Raw genomic sequence first — 19459 nt, forward strand, 5'->3', positions numbered from 1 at the left:
GACCTGCGCCGTGGCCCGGGGAAGGGAGATCTGGGTGCGGAACCCTCCGACCAAGTGGGCTTGGAAGGCCGTCTGTACCCAGGAACTGCCCTCTGCGCGCAGGCCGGACCATGGGAACCCAAAAACCTCGGATCCTGCCCTGGCTGGTATCGCAACTGGACCACGGGCAACTGGAGGGCGTGGCCTGGCTTGACGAGAGCCGCACGCGCTTCCGCATCCCTTGGAAGCATGGCCTGCGGCAGGATGCCCAGCAGGAGGACTTCGGGATTTTCCAGGTGCGTGAGCGCCCGGAGGGGTGGACTCTGAGGGGGAGGGGCCGAGAAGGCGGGATTAGCACTCGTGGAGCAGGCCCGAACTTATTCTGGCGGTGGAGGTGGGTGGGGCTAGAAGGCGAAGGGGCAAATCTTGTAGGATCGGCGAACTGGAGAAGTCAAGATCGGAGCCGCCAGGTTCCGGAAATAGAACCGGGAAAGTGAAAGAAACGCATCCTTGGGGGTTCGAAGCTCGCCGGGTGGAGCTCTTGGGGTTGTTGAATTCCGAGGGCGGGTCTTGGAATACTGAGGCGAGATTGGACCCTGAAGCTTAGGTTACTTACCACCAAATTAGGACACACCTGTGATGGTAAACCGAGTTAGAGTGCGAGGGGGCGGGGTTATTAGGGTGTCTTGGGGCAGGTTGTTGGCACAGTTAGACACCCATTAGGACCTGGAAGGCTGGCTTAGAAAGCAAATGGTTTTGAAGTGTGGAGGTGGGGGGCTTGGGGCGCAGAGAATCCGAGAGTTTGGGGATGGAACCTTGCCAGGTTAGAGCTTGCCGGACGAGAGGACCGTGTTAGGATGAGGGGAGGCAGGATTAGGACCCGTGAGGCAGGATCTAAGTTATGCTACCCACTAACTTGGTACCACCGGTCTCCCAGGCCTGGGCCGAGGCCAGTGGTGCCTACACTCCTGGAAAGGATAAGCCCGACCTGCCCACCTGGAAGAGGAATTTCCGGTCCGCCCTGAACCGTAAGGAAGTGCTGCGTTTAGCGGATGACCGGAGCAAGGACCCCCACGACCCGCATAAAATCTATGAGTTTGTGACCTCAGGTGTGCTGGAAGTGAGGCTTCGCTTGGAGGGATGGGATTTCCAGTGTCCCCAGCGCCCCTACTGCACTCACTACCTTTCTCGACAGGAATTGGGGACTTTGTTGAGCCAGACACCTGTCTAGACACCAACAGCAGATCCAGTACCTCTGATACCCAGGTAGGAATGCACCCTGACCATCCTCTTCTCAGTCTCTCTGTCTCCTCCCCTCTTTGCATCTTCTCGGGCCCATCCAGGCCTCATCTTCTTCCCCTGGTCCATCACCCCAGGCTCCATCCTCTCCCCTGCAGTCTGTCCCCAATGTGACCTAGTGCTGACTCTGTCCCTCCCCTGCTCACAGCCCTCCCATAGCTTCCCAGCGTCCCCAGGAGAAAACTCAGAGCTTTCACCAGGCATTCAAGGTCCTAACCCACATTTCTGGGATTTCAGAGCTTTCCTCCCTGTGCAGGGTACCCTCAGCCTCTTGGGAACTCAACCTCCCGCTCCTTGATCTTACTGATGTCTAAGGAAAAGTTCCCTCTGAAATTCGACCCAGCCTTCTCTGCCCAGGTCTTGCTTACATAAAACCAGATCCATGGGCTGGAATTAGCTGTTCCCCTCGGGCTACTGTAGTGTCAAGCATATTTCCAAGCATATATTTTACTGTCTGTGCCTGTGGCCCTCTCTCCCTTGGCTAGGAGCCCCTTCAGGGCAAAGCTCAGGTCTGACTGCTCTCTGGGTCCCTCCATTGCTAAGCACAAGACCTGGTCCATGTGAAGTCTCCAGAAAATGCTGTAGAAATGACTCCATTCGTTGTTTTTTGTTTTTTGTTTTTTTTTTTTGGCTCTCCAGGAAGACAGTCTGGAGAAGTTACTGAGTAGTGTGGACTTGGCCCCAGATGGAGGTCCCTCAGGCCTGACTGTGGCCCCTGCTCACCCACCCCAGCTCTTGCTGAGCCCCAACTTCGACATCCCTGCTCCTTGCCCAAATTCTGGTCTCCTTGAAAACCCCCTGAAGCACCTGTTGGTAAGCGAGGAAGGTGAGTGCCAGCCATGGGATGGGAGGGGCTGGGGCCAGGGCCACGAGCCCCCTGACACCCTGTCTATCTCTCTCCCCCTTCATGTTGCTGCTGCTCAGACTGGGAGTTTGAGGTGACCGCCTTCTACCGGGGCTGCCAAGTCTTCCAGCAGACTATCTTCTGCCAGGGGGGTCTGCGGCTGGTGGGATCAGAAACAGGGGACAGGACACTGCCTGGGCAGCCAATAAGACTGCCAGACCCTGCGGTGTCCCTGACAGATAGGGGTGTGATAGACTATGTGAGGCGTGTACTGAGCTGCCTGGGTGGGGGACTGGCTCTGGGGAGGGCAGGGCAGTGGCTCTGGGCCCAGAGGCTGGGACACTGCCATGTGTACTGGGCCGTGGGCGAGGAACTCCTCCCCGACAGTGGTCACAAGCCTGATGGTGAGGTCCCCAAGGACACAGAAGGAGGCGTGTTCAACCTGGGGCCCTTCATAGCAGGTGAGTGAGGCAGAGCCTTAGTTCTGCTATGGAAATGGCAGGCGATGGTGGTTAAGAACTCTGGGGTCAGGAGGTTTGGGATCTGATTCAGACCCTGCTGCTCTGCTGGTGGTTGAACCTGGGGAGAACTGGACTTCTCTGAAGCTGTGGAGTCTGAGGACTGGTGCCTGTGTCTCCTTACCTGCCCGGAGCTGGCAGGCGGCACAGGGCCCAGTGTACAGAGGCGCTCAGGGAATGAGCTGCCATAGTTATCATCCTTACCAATCACGGTGGAAAGACAGACACAAGAGAAAGAAGTCCTTTAGGGCTTTGCTATCTGAATAGACCTTTCTGCAGTGATGGAAACGCTTTGTATTTTTACTGCCCAATAAGGTAGCCACTAGCTCCGTGTGGCTACTGAGTACTTAGATGAGGTGAGTGCAAATGAGGAAGTGAGTTTTAAGATTTGATTTTAATCAGATAGAATTAAAACTGAATAGCCATGGAGGCTAATGGCTACATACCGGATAGTGCAGCCTTGAGGGGTTAAAGGGCAGTAAGCCAGTAACCACCAAGCATCTTGTACTCCAGAATCACTGAGTGGCCTTGGGGGAGTGGACTTCCCTCCTGGGCTTGTTCCCCCAACCAAATACTGAGGCTCTCTGAAGGGGCCTGGGGAGGCAGACTTTCCAGCCCCACCCTGATGGAAGGGAGAGAGGAGGAACATTTAAGTTTGTGCCAGAACGGCAGGACTTTCCCCACATCAACACCCCCTGGTGGTGGTGGCATGGGTGTGTTGGGCTTTGGATCAGGGGAGAAGGTTACTCAGGTTTTGAGGGGGCAGGTAGAGGGTCTTCTTCCTATCCCTGACTAGGTTCCTGGGCCCCCAGATCTGATTGCCTTCATCGAAGGAAGCAGGCGCTCACCACGCTACACCCTCTGGTTCTGTGTGGGGCAGTCGTGGCCCCAGGACCAATCATGGATCAAGAGACTTGTAATGGTCAAGGTACTGCAGTGCTGGGCTCCGGGAACTGTGGGGTGGATCTTAAAAAGGCAGGAGGTTGCTCTTAGGAACTACAACTCCCACAAGCCCCTTAAAGAAACTGTAACTTCCAAGAGTCTCTGCAACCACCAGTTCCTTACCCTCAGGAGCTTCTGGGTGTCCCTCCCATGGCCTCACCCCCAGAGCCTATTTTGAGTTCTCCCAGCCATGTGGAAGTTGGTGGACTCCAAGTCCTGGCAGCCTCTGTGGGGTATTACAGCTCCGAGGAGTCCTGACCACAAGCTGCTCGGCCCTAGCTTCTGGGAACCCTTTAGCAGCGCCTGGGCCTAATGGTTTATCCTGGGGTATAGTGGGGGCTGCTGGGAGTTTTAGTCCACTCAGCACCACCCTGACAGCAAATGGTGTTGGCTGTTTCCCCTGACTCCCCTGTTTTCCCCCACCTCCTACAGGTTGTGCCCATGTGCCTCAGGGCCCTGCTAGATATGGCACGGGCAGGGGGTGCCTCCTCCCTGGAGAACACTGTGGACCTGCACATTTCCAACAGCCACCCGCTCTCCCTCACCTCAGACCAGTACAAGGCCTACCTCCAGGACCTGGTGGAGGACATGGACATGGACTTCTAGGTCACTGGGGAGGCCTAAGCCCTTGCCCTTTACATCAACCAATAAACTGGTTTTTGCCATGGTCATCACGTGTGTCTGGTGTTCAGTGTCCCTGGGCTAGCCCTGACTCATGCAAGGGGGTTACTCCTTAAGGCCTCAGTTTACCCATCTGTGCAAGCCACCCACATCCTAGGTGCTCACTGCATAAGGGCCAGGCACTGTGCAAGGGACAGATGACACTCCTTACCTCTTCCCTGGGACATGATGAATAGGTGACAGTCACCCCAGTTTTATACAAGACACTGAGGCTTGAAGACAAGCAAAGGTCACAAAGTAGAAAATATAGCCAGAATCTAGATCTGACTCGAGTGGCCGCTCTTTTGAGAGAGGCTTCCAGGCTGAATCTGGAACCTCCCTCTTGCCTATAAACAGTTCAGGCCATGTGTCCAGTAAGCATAGAGCCTTTTGCCTGACTGCTCTGTCTGTCAGGGACCTTGAGTCCCCTCCCAACTCCTGCTAGGTGACCTCAGGCAAGTTCTCCGTTCCAGGCCCTGGGCTCCCCTCTGCACGGGCCTGCAAAGAGCAGCTGTAAACAAGTTCAGAGCCCACTCCCCAACTGGAACCCACCCATCCCAGTGGCCTGGGCGCTCCCAACCCCCCTCACTGAGCCTGGGTTTTGGGTAATGGGGACTGATGGAGGCAGCACAGCCCTGACTCACTCTGTGGACCCTGCTGCTCTGTGCCTCAGTTTCCCTCTATCTCAGGGCAGTTGATTAGATCACCCAGCCTCACTGGTAAAAAGAAAGTCCAACTCAATGGAGACAAAGATCCTGCTTCTGGGGCAATTCCAAGGTAGACAAATAGCATGTAGGTGCCCTGAGCTGGAAGACACTGATTGGGTGGGGCCTGGGACCCCAACCTTCCAACGCCACCACGTTCTGTCAACAATGGCTGACTACGTACCAGGTGCGGTTCTAAGTGCTTCAGCCACCCAAGTCTTACGAAATCCTCACAACACCCACTTTATAGACAAAGAAGCAGGCAAAGAGAGAGGAATGCACTTCCCCCAAGTCACACTGTCTGTCCTCTCCCTGCTCACCACCCTCAGACGTGGGCCAAGTCTCCTGCATGTCTCTCCCCAGCCCTTTCCCACATTGGACTCTGAAAAGAAAGGGCTAAAAATCATGGGGACTCAGGGATAACATTTCATGAAATCTTTAATGAAATTGGAGGAGGGGCACGAATGGGGGGGTGGGGGAAGGGGACAGGCTAGGGTTGAGGGAGATGGGACTGGGGCTGGGCAGGGGGCTCTCCTCATTCCCGCAGCAACCCTCCCCCAATCATCCCACTGTCGGGGGAGGGAATTAGGGAGGTGGAGCCATAAATATGTCCGGAATTTCAAAGAGGCGAAGGAGGAAAGGGGTGGCTGGGGAGCTCAGAGAGGGGGCAGGGGCAGGCCAGGGCCGCCCTTGTCAGGGGGCCCCGGCTCCTTGGGTGGCCGTGGGGGCCCGGGGGGGTCCCCAGGCTTGCGGCCGTGCTTGCGGAAGTAGCGGTAGCGTTGGACGTAGGCGCGCACCAGGTTGCTCACCTTCACCGGGTTGATCTCCCCACTTTTGCTGTGGCAGATCTGGGGGGTCAGGGGTAGCTGCTGTCACCACTGGCCCCCCCAGGGGCCCCTCCACCTGGACTGCTGTGCGCAGTGGGGGACTGGGATGGAAATCGCTCCCCCAAGGCCCAGGCCAACGTCTCTACTTCTCCCAGCTGATGCCACAGGTCCAGGTGGGCTGGAGGAAATCCTGTCACGCTCCTCATCTTCCAGACTGACCCACCACCCCTGTATGTCTGTCTGCACACGTCCATCACTCCATCCCCTTCTTCCCCGACTCTGTGCATCTGCCCTGCTCTGGGCCCCACCTTGTGGACGGCCTTCCTCAGGATATCCTTGTACTCCTCCTTGGTGATGTCCTTCTTCTGATAATACGGCTTGATGGCCAGCTTCACCTCCTCCACTGCCCGCTCCTGTGTGTGCAGCTTCTTCAGATACTGGTGGCAGTGGTGACAGGGTGGGAAGAAGGGAGAGCAAAGGCCAGATGAGTTCCTGCAGAACCCCTATCCCCACTCGCCTGCCAGCTCAGACTTCTTGACCACCCAGCTACTACTGTAGGTTGAAGTCCTGCTTAGGGTCTGCCCTGTGCTCCCCTTGTTGCAGACACCCCAGATCACAGGCCATGCCTGGGCCTCTGAATACCACCAGCATCTACTCCAGGCTGGAGCCTGGGCCATCGCAGGTATCCATAACCAGGACCCATGTGTCCTCTGCCCTTACACACTTCAGTCTGCTAGGCAGACAGACCTGAGCCCAGCAGCTGCTCCCTACTGTCCCAGCAAAGATGAGGATGCAGGACACCCCACACTTCAGGGCCAATGCCTCCCATGAGATGAGACCGCAAACCGTCCGATGAGCTACTGCTTGGGGAGCCGCACTGCATCCCAGGGGGAATCTTCTGGCCTCCCTAGCCCCACAGGAAGTGTGTTTCTAAAGCGATGTGGCCAAAAGAAAGGGGTTGTACCCCACACCCATCACCTGTGTGGCAGAGAACAGACTAGGGCAGCCTCACTGGAGGAATAAGGGACCTGCTGCTAGTCACAGAGCCCAGACTGTCCTGTCCTGCAGCCCACAAGTGCCACTGACAAGTGTCTGTCCAAGCTGCGTCCCGTCCATTTCTCTATATGGGGCTTAGAACTTGAGTTTATCTTGCTTTCCTTCTGGCACTGGACTTGGCGTGCATAAGGGGTGGGCAGCGCCATCACCTGGTGAGAGGTTACTGGACCACAGTGGACAGCATCCAGACCCAACCCAAAGGCAAATAGCCCCCAGGCCCAGGAGGAGGAGCCAGATTCAGTCATGGAACAAAAACCTGTTTGCCCTGCACTCATTCTTCTGCCCTTCGTCCATGATTTTCCTTTTGTAAACCACCCTTCCCATTACACAGAAAGACTGGGGTGCAGGGTAGAGACAGGTAACCAAGGGGTAGACTCTAGTGGGTATACGTGTAAATATGTGGGCATGTTCCTATCCATTTCATCTTCCTCCCCCACACCGTCTCTACATGTCATCCTTTAAAAACCTGCCTAGCACCCCTTTCCCAATTATTCAATCGAATGAAAGTTTACTTCCTTGTTATCTAATGTCTTCAGTTTTATCTAAGCCCCCATCTGCCTACATCAGTCTCTGACATTCTCCTTGGGCCCCTGCATCTCAGTATCTGCCTGCATTCTCTGCAAAACTGTCACCATCAACCCACCTCTCCCAAGCCCAGTTCACCTTGTCTGTGTCCCCACGTCCCTCGGAGCTGCTGCTGCCCTCTCTCTTGTCAGACGCCGCAGCCAGCCCGGTGGGGGTGGGAGGGGTAGAGCCACAGCCCCCCAGGGGGAGGCTGCCAGGGAGCAGGTAGCTGGAGGGGCCTGGGGGCAGACCCAGAGAGGTGGGTACAGGAGCTGGCGTCACCCCCAGACTTGAAGGTGGCTTCCTGTGGCTGAGGATCTGCAGGAAAAGTTTGGAGGATAAGCAAAGAGGAGTGGAGGAAGAGGGAGCAGGTACCCCTACTCCCACCCAAATCTTCCAACATTCCCAGAGGCAACAGGCTCCTCTTCTGGCCGATACCTTGCCCTAAAGCCTGCTGGGAGCTGAAGTTCCTCTCTTAACCCGAAGCAGGGGACAAGAGAAGGGGCTGCGGGGACTCTTCCCCAGGGGAGCCCACCTGGTTGGTGGCCTGGATCAGCTCCTGGGCCTTTGCTCGGCTTGCCAGATTGGCTTCTTCCATCTTGAAGAGAAGTGCGGTCACTGCAGGAGGTGGAGAGTCGACAACAAGGAGACGGGGAGCTGACCCCAGAGGAGAGGGTGAAACTCACCCCACCACGGGCTGCACCTCCCACCCGGGCCCGGGACGGGCCATAGGTCTCAAGCTCAGAACTGGGAAAGGGGGCCCTTGGCCAGTGACAGAACCACCCCACATCCCATACATTGTTGGGACTCAAGGTGGAGGGAAGGGGATGTGTGCCCAAGGTCACACAGTGACAAATCAGTGTCAGAAGTGAGATTCTGTGTCCCAAATTCCCCCCTACCATCAGTCCTGGCCCCTCTCCCCACCTCTGCAGTCTAGCAGAGGATCCTGCCACCCTCTAAGGGACACTGCTCCCTGTCCCCCCATTCTTTCCAGTCCCTCCCAGTCTACCTCCAGGTGGACCCCAGGACACACCCTACTCCTCCAGTCTGTGCCAGACTGGCCGCCCCCTGCTCCCATCTGCCCTGATCTCTTCCAGTGAGCCCAGACATCTTGGAATCTTCTGGACAGATCCAGATTGGCCCTACCAATCAGGACTGATGCACCTGCGGCCCTCCTGGTCCTGGTCACTCTCCCACCCCTTCCAAGGTATCTTTACTGCCTCCAAGTCTGTCCCCATATGACCTTCTCCTCCCTGATCCTGTCTGCCTCAGCCCCCCCAGGGACACTCACAGGCCAGGACACCACTGGTAGTACAGTCCACACCAGCAGGCAGGTTCCAGGGCATGGGCGGGGGCAGTGTGGGCAGCTGGGAGACACGGGGAGCTGGCCCATCCTCTGCCCCTGAGTCACCAGCTGTGGACCCCGCACTAGGGGCCGTGCTGGGAGCGGCTGCAGCCGTGCTGGTGGCAGTGGTGGTGGCGGGCTGCTGTTCCTCCTCCTCCTCCTCTTCTTCCTCCTCCTCTTCTTCCTCTTCCTCCTCCTCCACCCCACCTCGGACCCCAGCCTCCTCAGTGGCCTCCTCTGGCAGGAAGGAGACCTCAGGCGTCTTGCAGCTGCTATCCACAGTCTGTGAGTCCGGCGTGAGTGCCGGGGGTGGAGGGGCTGCCTTGGGGGGCGGGGTGCTCGGGGCCTTGGCTGCCCGCTCCTCCCCGGACCAGGAAGTCTCCTCAGCCCCCTTGGCTCCCGCAGCCTGGCTGCAGCTATCCGCCTTGGACTTCTTCAGTGTCACAGGGCCGCTGCTACCCCCACTGTTGCCCCCACTGCGGAGCTTTTTCCTGGTCTTGGATGGCTTGGTCTTTCCCTTGGTCCCCTTGGCTTTCTTGGCCCCAGCCTTGGCCTTCACCTTGGTCTTTTTGGGTTTGGTGCTGCCCTGAGCTGCTTTGGCCACCTCAGCAGGGGCCCGCTCGTCCGGCTTGAGGAAGGGAGAGCGGCTCTCTCGGTCTCGGCTGAACTTGACTCCGATGGAGCCCAAGCTGGCAGACGTGGCCTCCTTGGCCGGTGTGGTGCTGCTGACGCCTTCTCGGATCAGCACCGCCACCTTGGACTGCAGTTTCACCTTCCGGGAGGAAGAGGAGGATGAGGAGGATGAGGAGCCTGAGCCACTGCTGACGGGTGGCTTTGGCGGGGGCCCTGAGGAGGGCGCCAACTCCTTGGGGGGCCGGGCCTTCTTGGATGACCTGTCCCTGTCCCTATCTCTGTCCCTGTCTCTGTCCCGATCCCCACCATCCAGCGCCTTCCGCCGGGATCCCTTCTCCCGGGAGGAAGAGGAGGAGGAGGCAGCCCCAGAGCGGCGCCGGTCCTTCTCACTGCTCTTGCCTCCCCGCTCCTCGGCGCTCAGTCCCTCTGAGTCGTATAGGACCTCGCGCTTAGGCGACGAGGTGGGGGCCGGTGAGGGGCCTCGGGGGTCAGGCTTGTCCGGCCGGCCCACGGTGATGGTCCGCTTGATGGCGAAGAGATCGTGGTCCGTGAGGTCCTGGATGGAGGGCGGCACGGCTCCACGGCGGCGGCTGTCGCGTTCTCCGCCCAAGGAGGTGGAACCGGAGGGTGGTGGGGCTGGGGCAGGGGCCTTCTCACTGTCCCCAGTCCGCTTCTCACCCCGGGACCGCGACCGCTTTTTCTTCTTCTTGCTGCCGCCACCATCCCGGTGCTTGCCGCGGTGCCGCTCGCGCCTGGAGGACGACGACGAGGAGGTGGCCGGGGGAGGGGAAGCCGAGCGCCGCCGACGCCGCCTTTTCTCCCGCGACCGCGAGCGGCGGCTTCCCCCGCGGCGCCGATCGGTGCTCCGCGAGCGGCGGCGGGCAGAGCGAGAGCGGGAGCGGGAGCGGCGACGAGTGGACGACGAGGCATGGGAGCCCGGCTTGCGGTCCCGGGAGCGGTGCTTCTTGGAGTCCCAGGGGGAAGCCGGGGCCGGCGGGACGGGCTGCGAGGCAGAAGAGGATGAGGCAGCCTCCTTGGCCTCGCCACCGCTCCGCTTGCGCTCCCGCCTCGACTTCTTGCGGATGGGTGGGCCGGCGGGGGCGGCATTGGCGTTGGCATTGGCTGCGGCTGGGGAGGGCGAGCGTTGGCGGTAGCGCTCCCGCCGCTGGGTCAGGATCTTGCGGCGCAGGTCCAGGCCGCCCCAGCGAGTGTCGGCCGCGGGCGGAGCGGGGGCCGGCTCCCCGAGGTCCACCTGCAGGGCGCCCTCGCCATCTGACTCAGCGTGCAGAGACAAGAAGTCGTCTCCCTCCGGGGCCCGGGGAGCGGGCGGCGGGGGCGGGGGCTGGACTGCTGCGGGGGCTGGGGCCGCGGGAGGGGGACGGGCGGCCCGGCCGCTGGCCCGGAAGAGGGAGAGCGCCACCCTGGGCTCCTCCTCGGGCTGGACAATCTCGCCCTCCTCAATCTCTGAGTCTCCAGGTGGCAGCAGTGGGGGCGGGAGGGCGGCTCCACCGGCGGTCACCACCTCCACGGAGACTTTGCCTTCCCGACAGGCCTCCGCCTCAGTCCCCACCACAAACACACGCCGGCGGGTGGTTCCGTCGGCGCGGGTGGAGTCGGCCTGGGGTGGTGTTCCAGGGGCAGGAGCTGGCTGCAGAGGCTGGGGGTCCGGGCCGGGGCTCTCGTCACCTGGGAAGTCCTGGCTCAGGCTGTTGTCATCGTAGATGCCTGCTAGGGTCTCCGAGATGCGGCTGATGCTCTGGGACAGGGCTTCCTCCTCTTCTTCTTCCTCCTCTTCCTCCTCTTCCTCCTCCTCTTCTTCCTCTTCCTCCTCCTCAGGTGAGGGGGTCCCCGCTGATGAGCTAGGGTTGGAGCCAGTGGGCTCAAAGGGGTCGTACTTCTGCTCCGGAGCGGGCGGTGGGGAATAGGCCTCGTCGGTGGGGTGGAAGGGGTCATAGATATCGAACCTGGGGGCCGGAGGGGCTGGGGGAGCCGGAGGTGGTGGTGGGGGAGGCGGGGAAGGGGAGGATGATGAGGGGGAAGGGGAAGGCGAGGAGGATGCAGAGGAGGGGGCAGGGGGTGGGGCAGGGCCCCCGTCTCCGGTGCCTAAGGTGAGGAGTTGGCGGGCACAGGTAGGTCGAGAAGAGTGAGACTGCGGAGAAACTGCAAAGGAAAAGCAGAGACAGAGCAGCGGTCAGATGCCCATCCGGGTTGTAGCGGAGGGGGCCACAGGCAGGACAGCACCCCATCTGCTGGCCCCCCATCGCTTAGTGCTCACCGCACCATGTCTCAACCCGAAGAATGAGCTTAACAACTCCTTGATATATAGGTACTGTGACCCAGGCTTCCCAGAGAAAACTGAGGCACAGGGAGCTGCAGTAGCTTCCCCTGGGGCACACAGTCGACAAGGGGAAGTCAGGGTGCAAACTCGGTCAATGTAGCTCCCGAGCCTGCCCTCTCAAATCCTGAGACGTAGGCTGGCCTGCAGCCCAAGACTACTCTGACCAATGACAGCAGCGATGGTACCACAGGAGGCACAGGCTGGGACAGCAGAGCCTGGGCTCTAACCCAGGACGGTGGCAAGGTCAAGGCCTGCCTGCTGTGCTGGCTGCCTCTATGGGACTTGATCACTTTGTACATGGGGAATATTGGGAGGCTGAGAAGGTGAAATCCCCTCTGCAGAGTCAGGAAGAGCTCACTGCACCCTTGTCACTCTGTGATGAGCCCATCTAAGGGGAGACATCTGCTCAGGACTCAGACATCACTGACCAGTGAAGGCATCAACTAGCATTTGCCCCTTCCTACGGGCCAGGCCTCATCTTCTCCTCCGTCACCTTGTCCACCCTCCGAAGTCCTGGCTTTCTAAGTGCTACATGGTCTCAGTGCTACAAGTCACAAAAAGGAGACAACTGACTGGGGTTGCACCTGGGGCGGGTGACGGGGCCAGGGTTCAGACATACACATCAGAGTCCAGAGGCCACTCTCTCAACCACATGTAACGTGTCCAGCCACAGCAAGGACGCCAGCAAGGTTGCATGGACAGTGCTGGAAAGGCCTGGGGTCGAGAGGGCAGAGCCCGAGCCACCTCACCTTCCAGATTCCAGGCTCCGGCCCTCACCCTCGATGAGCCCAAGAGCAAGGAACTCAACCGCTGTCTGCCTCAGTTTCCTCATCAACAAAATGGGCATCTGCTCATTCACACAACACATTTTCTCCGATCACTAGTCTAACAGGTGCACTATGGGGTACTAAACCAGAACAGTGAACAAGAGACAAAACTCCCTGCCTTCCAGGAGCTCACGTTTAAGTGAGGACAGACAAATATCAGTAAGCCCTGCACAAAGTCCGGGAGCCGCTGATGGCTCTGGAGGAATACCAGGCAGGGGATGAGGACGATGAGGATGACAGCATCCAGACCTCAGGGGGCTGAGAGGACTGGATGAGCATCTGCTTGGAAAGAACAGACGGACCCTGGCACCTCGAGGCCTGGGTGAGTACGAGCTCTGACTCCTCAGCTGTTACTACTACCGCCTGAAGCATAAACCAGTCTGCAGACTGGAGCGGTCCGCAAACGAGAAACATCCGCTTCTTTATACATAGCTTGTTCATGAGGGACAAGACTATGGGTGAGTTTTCTTTCCTTTTTCCTGTGTTCTTAATATTTTCCAACGAAGACCAAACAACACTTGGAATAAGAAAAAATGTAATCGCGGAGTCCCACTGAAGACAACCATTAGGTGCCAGAGACCACCTGCATATATCACTTATGGCCTAGGGGCCAAATTCCACACACCTACTGCTTTTGTAAATAAAGTTTCATTGGAACACTATCCCACCCACTCATTAATGTATCCCCTACGGCCTCTGATTCAAAAAAAAAAATGAAAATACTTTGTGGGCTCCTAAGAGTGTGGTGGGCCCTAGGCACCATATCCCCTAAGCCTATTGGATAAGTAAGTCACCCCGCATCTGTGTGGGGATTAAAAAAAAAAGACAAGAAAACCGTGCACTGGCTCAGAGGGTGTGCAAGCCACGTTCTGTGGCATAACAGGTTACTTCAGGAGGAGGGTATAGCTCAAGTGGTAGAGCATGTGCTTAGCATGCACAAGGTTCTGGGTTCAATCCCCAGTACCTCCATTAAAAAAATAAATGAATAAACGTAATTTATCCACCCCCAAACAAAGAAAAGAACAGGTGCTCGCAGCTGACCTACTGCTATATGTTCCTCTCCTCTCTGCCCCTCCTCGGATACGTACGTATGTACACACAGAAGGAAAGTCTCAATCCAGGGTCCCAGGGAACCAGCAGCAGCACCACCGGGACTTAGTTAGAAATGCACATTCCTAGGCCCAACCACAGACCTGCTGAATCAGAAACCCTAGGGGTGGGCCTGGCAATCTGTGTATTAACAGGACCTGTGATGTGTACTCAAGTTTGAGACCCTCTGCTCCCTGCTGCTCAAGGGCACACCACCATGTGCAGGGTACAGGCAGGGTGTGGGAGCGGACCATCACTAGGGCAGATGCACGTCGCAGAAGTCAAAAACCTGGGCTTCACACGCAGAAGGCCCCAGGCTTGGGGCTCAGGACCACCACTAAGCAACTGGCTGTGCCACCTTGAGCAAGTGACTTTCCTTTCAGACTTTTCTTCTCCTAGAGTTGGAGATGCTAAGATTCCCCCTCCCAGGGAGATGACTTCCCAGCACAGTTACACTGATATGGAGAGGCCAGGACGCGGAGTGCCTCCCACGTGCTAACCACGGCTCCCACGTGGTAGCTCTCATGTCAGTTTTTACTTTATGTACATCTGCAGGTACCAACAGCCTTTACTACAGTCCAATAGGAAACACACGTTGCAGTAAAGATTTGGTCTAAATGACATCATCATCACTACCATTACTACCAACAACGGCAGATGCTCACACAACACCGAGGCTGGCCGACTGCCCAGCTACACCCCGGCCCCACATACCTGTTTTGCCCGTCCTCCAGGCCCTGAGACGGGGCAGCAGGCTGGGCACGGGAAGAGGGATTGGATCCCTGTCCCCAATTCGGACCTCGGCCACCAGCTCCAGCATGTCCTCGCTCCTGCAAGACAGAAGGGGTGACTAAGCCTCAGAGGAACTTCCACCTCCCATGTTGGGGGCCTCTCCCACCCCAGCTGCTCAAATACTCACTCGCCAGGCCGCAGGTCCAGGTGGCTGGGAACCCAGGTATCTGGGGGATCCAGGATGCTCACCAGACCTGTGAGGAGGCCGTCCGCAGCCACGTCCAACACCTGGAATAGACCAAGAGGGGCTCCACACTGTCTCTGCTCATGTGAGGACCCACAAATCCCATTTCCCCAGACCTTGACCTTTCAGTAACCCAGACATGAGACCCTAAGAAAACACAAAGGTCCAACCAATTCCCTCATCCTGACTACTTCCAGACCCCAAGGCTAAGACCCTCCAATGCTGCCCCTGATCAGCACCCCAGACCCACGTATCTGGGTCCCCATCCCCATCTCCCCACCTCAGGAATCCAGGCCCCAATGACCTTCCTCCCCCAGCCCCAGAAGCCCAGGTCCCTTGCCCCCTCTTCTTACTCACAGTAGCCGTGTCAGCACCCCCTGATTCCTGGGAACGGGACTCTGACCGTGGGCTCCGGCAGCGCCTCCATCGAAGGCCACGACACCGAGAGCCATCTGGAAAGAGATGTTGCATGGGGGATGGAGACCAGGCACTAGATGCAGAGATGTCGTAGGGCAGAGGAAAAAGGAGCCTGCCTAGCTCTTGACAGGGAACCAGGCTCCTGCCTACTGTCCCGGCCTCTAGCCAACTGCCCCTCGACTTGGGTCCCAGAAGGACTTCCCCAACACCCTTTTCAGGCTCCAACTCTCTCATCCATTTGTCCTCCCAGACACCCTCAGGATGAAGTCCAGACAAGTCAGCTTGGCATTTGAGCCTTGCTGTGACCCAGTCCCCACGGAGCAATGCTGCTTCCCTTCCCACCAACACCCTCTGCCCATAGGCCCCAAAGAACAACTCAGCCCTGCAATGTATCCCTGTGCAGTGCTCCTGCTGGTGCTGCCCCTGCCTACCAGGCCTTCCTCTTTATCAGACAACTCTAACACATCCTTAGAGACACAGTCCACCTGTCACCTCCTCCAGGAACCCTTCCTGGACTCCATCTCCCTCCAAACTAGCTTAGCTGGGCCCCTTGCCCTCTCATGGTGCCTCAGGGTACCTCTGTGCTGGGACTGTAGTCCCTCCACAAAACTGTGAGCCCCTCCAAGGCAGCCACGGAGTCCAACCCATCTTGGACTCCCTGTGCCAGGACAAGGGTAGCACCCAGGAGGCCTCAGAAAAGTATCTGAATGAGATTAGGAGAAAGAATGCAGAGATAGGGCAGGGAGCTGGGAGGAACTGGAACCGTCATACCTTTATCCTTTGGCAGATCCCCCTGCAAGGAACTTCCCACAGCCTGCTGAATGGCCCGCTGAAAGAAAGGTGAGGGCAGTGGGGTTGGAAAGAAAGAGCAGTTAGGGGACTCATGCAAAAGGCCACAGGCTCTACTGCTGGAAGACAGAGTCCAGACCCCTCCTATGACAAGACTAAAATCCTACAGACAGGCCAAAAATCCAGGCCCCCAACTCCCCTCCCGTGGGGTTCAGGAAATGAGGGCCCTGGAATCTGGACTCCAGGCCCTTCCCTCCCTCAGCCCCAGGGGTCTAGCAGCCTCACCAAGATAAAAGCAGAAGGAGAAAGCGCAGGGTCTCTGTCTGGCGGACCGTCACCCCGATCCTCGCCTGACTCCTCTGTCTTCCCTCGAGACTCATCTTCTTCCTCCATGGTCACCTGGTGGTGGAGGGGTGAGAGTGTGGAGTAGAGGCCAGTGGGCAGGGCACAGTGCTGTTAGGTGGTGGAAGGAGAGATGGCCATGAAGACCTCGAGGGCCTCCAAAGCATCCTTCCTCCCCTCCACCTCATCCCAGTCCCTGGGCAAGTACCAGGCCCAGCACAGACACGAGAAGGACTAGAGCAATTCTCTTCCCTTGTCTAAATTCCAGTTGCTTCCTCTGTCAAAGGGAGGCCTTCTGAGTCAATTTCAAAACCCCATTCCCCAGTTCCTACAGCTGCCCTCACAACCAAACTTTAAGACCCTATGGCAGCCCGCTTTCACGGTGGCCAACCCAATGTCAAGACATTTTTCCGTTGAGCTGTGATTTCAAACACTGTGTCTCACAGTCTCACAAAACCCATCTTCCCCAACTGAGATGCGTGCCAGGGTGCTGGGCGTGCCTTAAACACCACACAACTTTTTAAAGCATCGATTTTCCTCGGTGGTGAGGGACCCAGCAAAATGTATTTATATAAGGAAGATAATATAGAACTGTGATAGAATGATCTACAAAACCAGTACGTTTTGAAAATGGAAACACTAATTTCAAATACTGCCCACCAGACGCCACCAGGGGTTTCCTCCTATCATCTATCTGCATGTTCTATGGAAGCGTGACTGAGGGCTTTGCCAAAGGAATTCTTGATTATACAGAAGTTGAAAGATCAGTCTTCGGACTGATGGGTGTCTTGATTAGGGCTTCAGAAAATATGAATATTTCAGCTGTACACTTCCCTGCAACTGTCAGATCTCTTACTCTGAAAACAGTTATCTAGTCCCACCGTCCCTGAAAAGCTTCAAAACCCCTAACCCCCAACTATGTGTACTTAACTAGAAATGGGCACAGAGTATCTAACTCAGAGAAAAGCTGAGACTTGAAAGGAGACTGACTTCGACACAGAGTTAACACAGCTCAAGCACTCTACACAGAGTAACAGTAATTATCATTAGCCTTTAACACCCAGGTTTCTCCTACTTCTGTCTCCTCCACATCCCAATTGCATACCTGCAAGAAAAAGATCTCCATCCTGGTCTCCCTCATACCATAGATTCTCAAGCTATTACCAGCGCTCTCGCATGCAGCCTCCCTGCTAAGAGCCTGCAGCTCCTTCTCTAACTCCCGTAGACATGTCTTGCCTCCCCTGTGGACAGTTCCCAGCCCTGGAGCTGCTCTCCAGCACCTCCGGGGGGAAGCACAAGCTACGTGGAACAGTGTCTGTCACATAACAGAAACTTAATCAAGACTGTGCTGACTACACAGACCCACAGATTCCCAAACCCTATGCGGTATGAAGATCCTGCCTAGCTTCTTGACACATGCCCCAGGCTTTGCAGACACACCCTCAGCTCCTCAGATCTTTTAGATGTGAGAAGGCTCTGCAGACTCTCCAGGTCCCTCTAGACCAGCTTCCCAAACTACAGTCTGATAGCAGTTCAGTGCTTCACACAGCTTGTCATAAAAGCAAATCGAACACAGTAGAAGATTCTTCACAACACATTACAAGTAAATGGAAATATTATTTAATGGGACTTGAGCATTAGTTAAATTCATCTGATGGTATACCCCAGGTCTCAATGAAAAATGTATTTCTCACTGTAGATCAAGGTCAAAAGTGTTTGAAAAACGCTGCACTAGATGAGTCTAGATGATCCTATAGACTTTCCCAGACGAATGTGGACTAATTCTAACTCTCTCTGTAGCCTCAGGGCCATGCAGAGGTTTTAAACATTTTGCATTCGAATTACTCTCTAAAAGGCAGGTACTTTTGAGCTGGACAAATCTTCCAACACTCTCCTTTGTTTTATTCTCCACACAATTATCCAGTCCCCAAAGGCATCTGAATTTGCTCCAGGCATAAGAGAGTGCACTCTTGCAGTCACACTTCAAGCCACCTAGATGGTTCCAGGTCCTTCTAACTGTCGCCCAGCCTCCTGTCACACAGATTAGACAGTCCCCAGACAGATGGTGACCCATCCAGGCCTCTCAGCACATCTCAATATTTGCCCCCTCCCCTAGTGGGTACATCCCACTCTTCTGGGTAGCTATAAAAGACTTCCTAGCCCTGGAACAGTTCCTCCAGACCCAACTAAACGGTCCCAGACGCATGGAGGTGAGCCGCATCCTCAGGTCAGCCCATGTAGACACTTCCCAGCCCTAACAGACATACCCCAGGCGCTATAGTTGGCTCTGCAGATACTCCCCAGCTCTTGCAGATCTCCTTCACCCCTGGGACATATCTCAAGATCTCAAGATGGCCCCAGAACCCTCTAAACAGACCCTAGCCTCCGGTCAGCCCATAAAGACGATCAACAGTGCCTACAAAAATGATTCAAGCCAACTATATGATAGAGGGAAGACTTCAGCCTCGGTCCAGGCCCTGTGGACGCCCCTCGTCCTCTCAGGGACGCCCCACAGACGCCCCCCGGCACCACAGACGCGTCCCGGGGCCTTGAGAAGGCCCCCCGGGTCGGCCCCAGGCTCCGCCGCCGCTACCGGGCTCGAGGCCGCCCCGCTAAGCCCTCCAAGCCCCGCGGCGTGTCGGGAGGACCCCGGGACAAGTAGCGACCCGACTCCGCCCCGCCCACCCCAATAGGCCCGAACCCCGCGGCCCGGACCGCCGCCGCCATCTTACCCCGCCGCTCGGGCTGCGGCTCCGGCCCCGGCGCGGGGCGGGGCAGGCTGGGGCGGGACTCGCGAGCAGAGGGAGGAGAGAGGCGGAGTTAAAACGCCGCCGAGCTTGCCGGGACTTCAAGTACCGAGCACGGTGCCGTGAAGGCTAGTGGGAAGGCTTCGGACTCAGTTTCCCAGCAGTCAACGGGGCACGTGGGCAGGGTGCGCGCGACGCACGCCGGGAGGCGTAGTCTGCGCGTCGCCTCCGCCGCGCGGGTAGAGCGAGTGGAGGGTGAGGAGTGAAATGGGCGGGTTGCGGTAGCCCGCGATTAGGCCCCATAGTGCCCCGCACGCGCGCGGAAAGAGCGGCAGAAGAGGAAGTGACGGAAAGAGCGCTCAGCGTGCCAGATACAAGGGAGTTGTAGTTCCGCGGAGTGGACGGCAAAGGCCGGACTGGCTGCGAGTTGTCCCGCCCACATTCTGGGGATCCCAGAATCCCAATACCCAAGTTCTCTCTTTATTTAGAACCAAGGACCCAGCTCTGTAGCTTCCTCCTCATTTAGGACAGAAAAATCCGAATTCTAATTCCTCTCACTCAGA

General features: G+C 57.3%; 2 protein-coding genes across 5 annotated transcripts; one reads left to right on the forward strand and one right to left on the reverse strand.

Moving 5' to 3' along the window:
• The first annotated feature begins 81 nt into the window (after nt 1-81).
• On the forward strand, nt 82-4253 carry IRF3 (interferon regulatory factor 3). 2 transcript variants are annotated; one of them, XM_045510715.2, is made up of 7 exons: nt 83-275; nt 917-1088; nt 1175-1245; nt 1918-2104; nt 2203-2583; nt 3453-3568; nt 4015-4253. In XM_045510715.2, exons 1-7 carry the CDS (start codon nt 111-113, stop codon nt 4186-4188), a joined length of 1266 nt encoding a protein of 421 aa, XP_045366671.1. In that variant the 5' UTR covers nt 83-110; the 3' UTR covers nt 4189-4253. The 2 variants fall into 2 exon arrangements, with proteins under 2 accessions (XP_074225335.1, XP_045366671.1); XM_074369234.1 differs by lacking the exon at nt 2203-2583 and having other exon boundaries at nt 82-275.
• Nucleotides 4254-5366: 1113 nt separating this feature from the next.
• Nucleotides 5367-19032, reverse strand: SCAF1 (SR-related CTD associated factor 1). 3 transcript variants are annotated; one of them, XM_074369241.1, is made up of 11 exons: nt 18882-19032; nt 16093-16206; nt 15790-15847; nt 14959-15053; nt 14545-14645; nt 14340-14455; nt 8685-11531; nt 7929-8011; nt 7493-7711; nt 6082-6210; nt 5367-5794 (listed from the first exon to the last, which is right to left on the reverse strand). In XM_074369241.1, exons 2-11 carry the CDS (start codon nt 16198-16200, stop codon nt 5603-5605), a joined length of 3948 nt encoding a protein of 1315 aa, XP_074225342.1. In that variant the 5' UTR covers nt 16201-16206; nt 18882-19032; the 3' UTR covers nt 5367-5602. The 3 variants fall into 3 exon arrangements, with proteins under 3 accessions (XP_074225342.1, XP_074225343.1, XP_074225344.1); XM_074369242.1 differs by having other exon boundaries at nt 16093-16260; nt 18882-19011; XM_074369243.1 differs by lacking the exon at nt 18882-19032 and adding an exon at nt 18417-18864.
• Between the last annotated feature and the right edge of the window lie 427 nt (nt 19033-19459).

Source organism: Camelus bactrianus, chromosome 9, assembly GCF_048773025.1.
Source record: "Camelus bactrianus isolate YW-2024 breed Bactrian camel chromosome 9, ASM4877302v1, whole genome shotgun sequence".
Classification (NCBI taxonomy): Eukaryota; Metazoa; Chordata; class Mammalia; order Artiodactyla; family Camelidae; genus Camelus; species Camelus bactrianus.

Coding starts and splice junctions, on each gene's coding strand:
- IRF3 (XM_045510715.2), top strand. CDS start 111: ATGGGAACCCAAAAACCTCGGATCCTGCCCTGGCTGGTATCGCAACTG. Junction 1,246..1,917: donor CCAGTACCTCTGATACCCAG/GTAGGAATGCAC, acceptor TTGGCTCTCCAG/GAAGACAGTCTGGAGAAGTT. Junction 2,584..3,452: donor CCTGGGGCCCTTCATAGCAG/GTGAGTGAGGCA, acceptor CTGGGCCCCCAG/ATCTGATTGCCTTCATCGAA.
- SCAF1 (XM_074369241.1), bottom strand. CDS start 16,200: ATGGAGGAAGAAGATGAGTCTCGAGGGAAGACAGAGGAGTCAGGCGAG. Junction 15,848..16,092: donor CTCCTTCTGCTTTTATCTTG/GTGAGGCTGCTA, acceptor CCTTTCTTTCAG/CGGGCCATTCAGCAGGCTGT. Junction 11,532..14,339: donor CTGGAGGACGGGCAAAACAG/GTATGTGGGGCC, acceptor TTTCCTTTGCAG/TTTCTCCGCAGTCTCACTCT.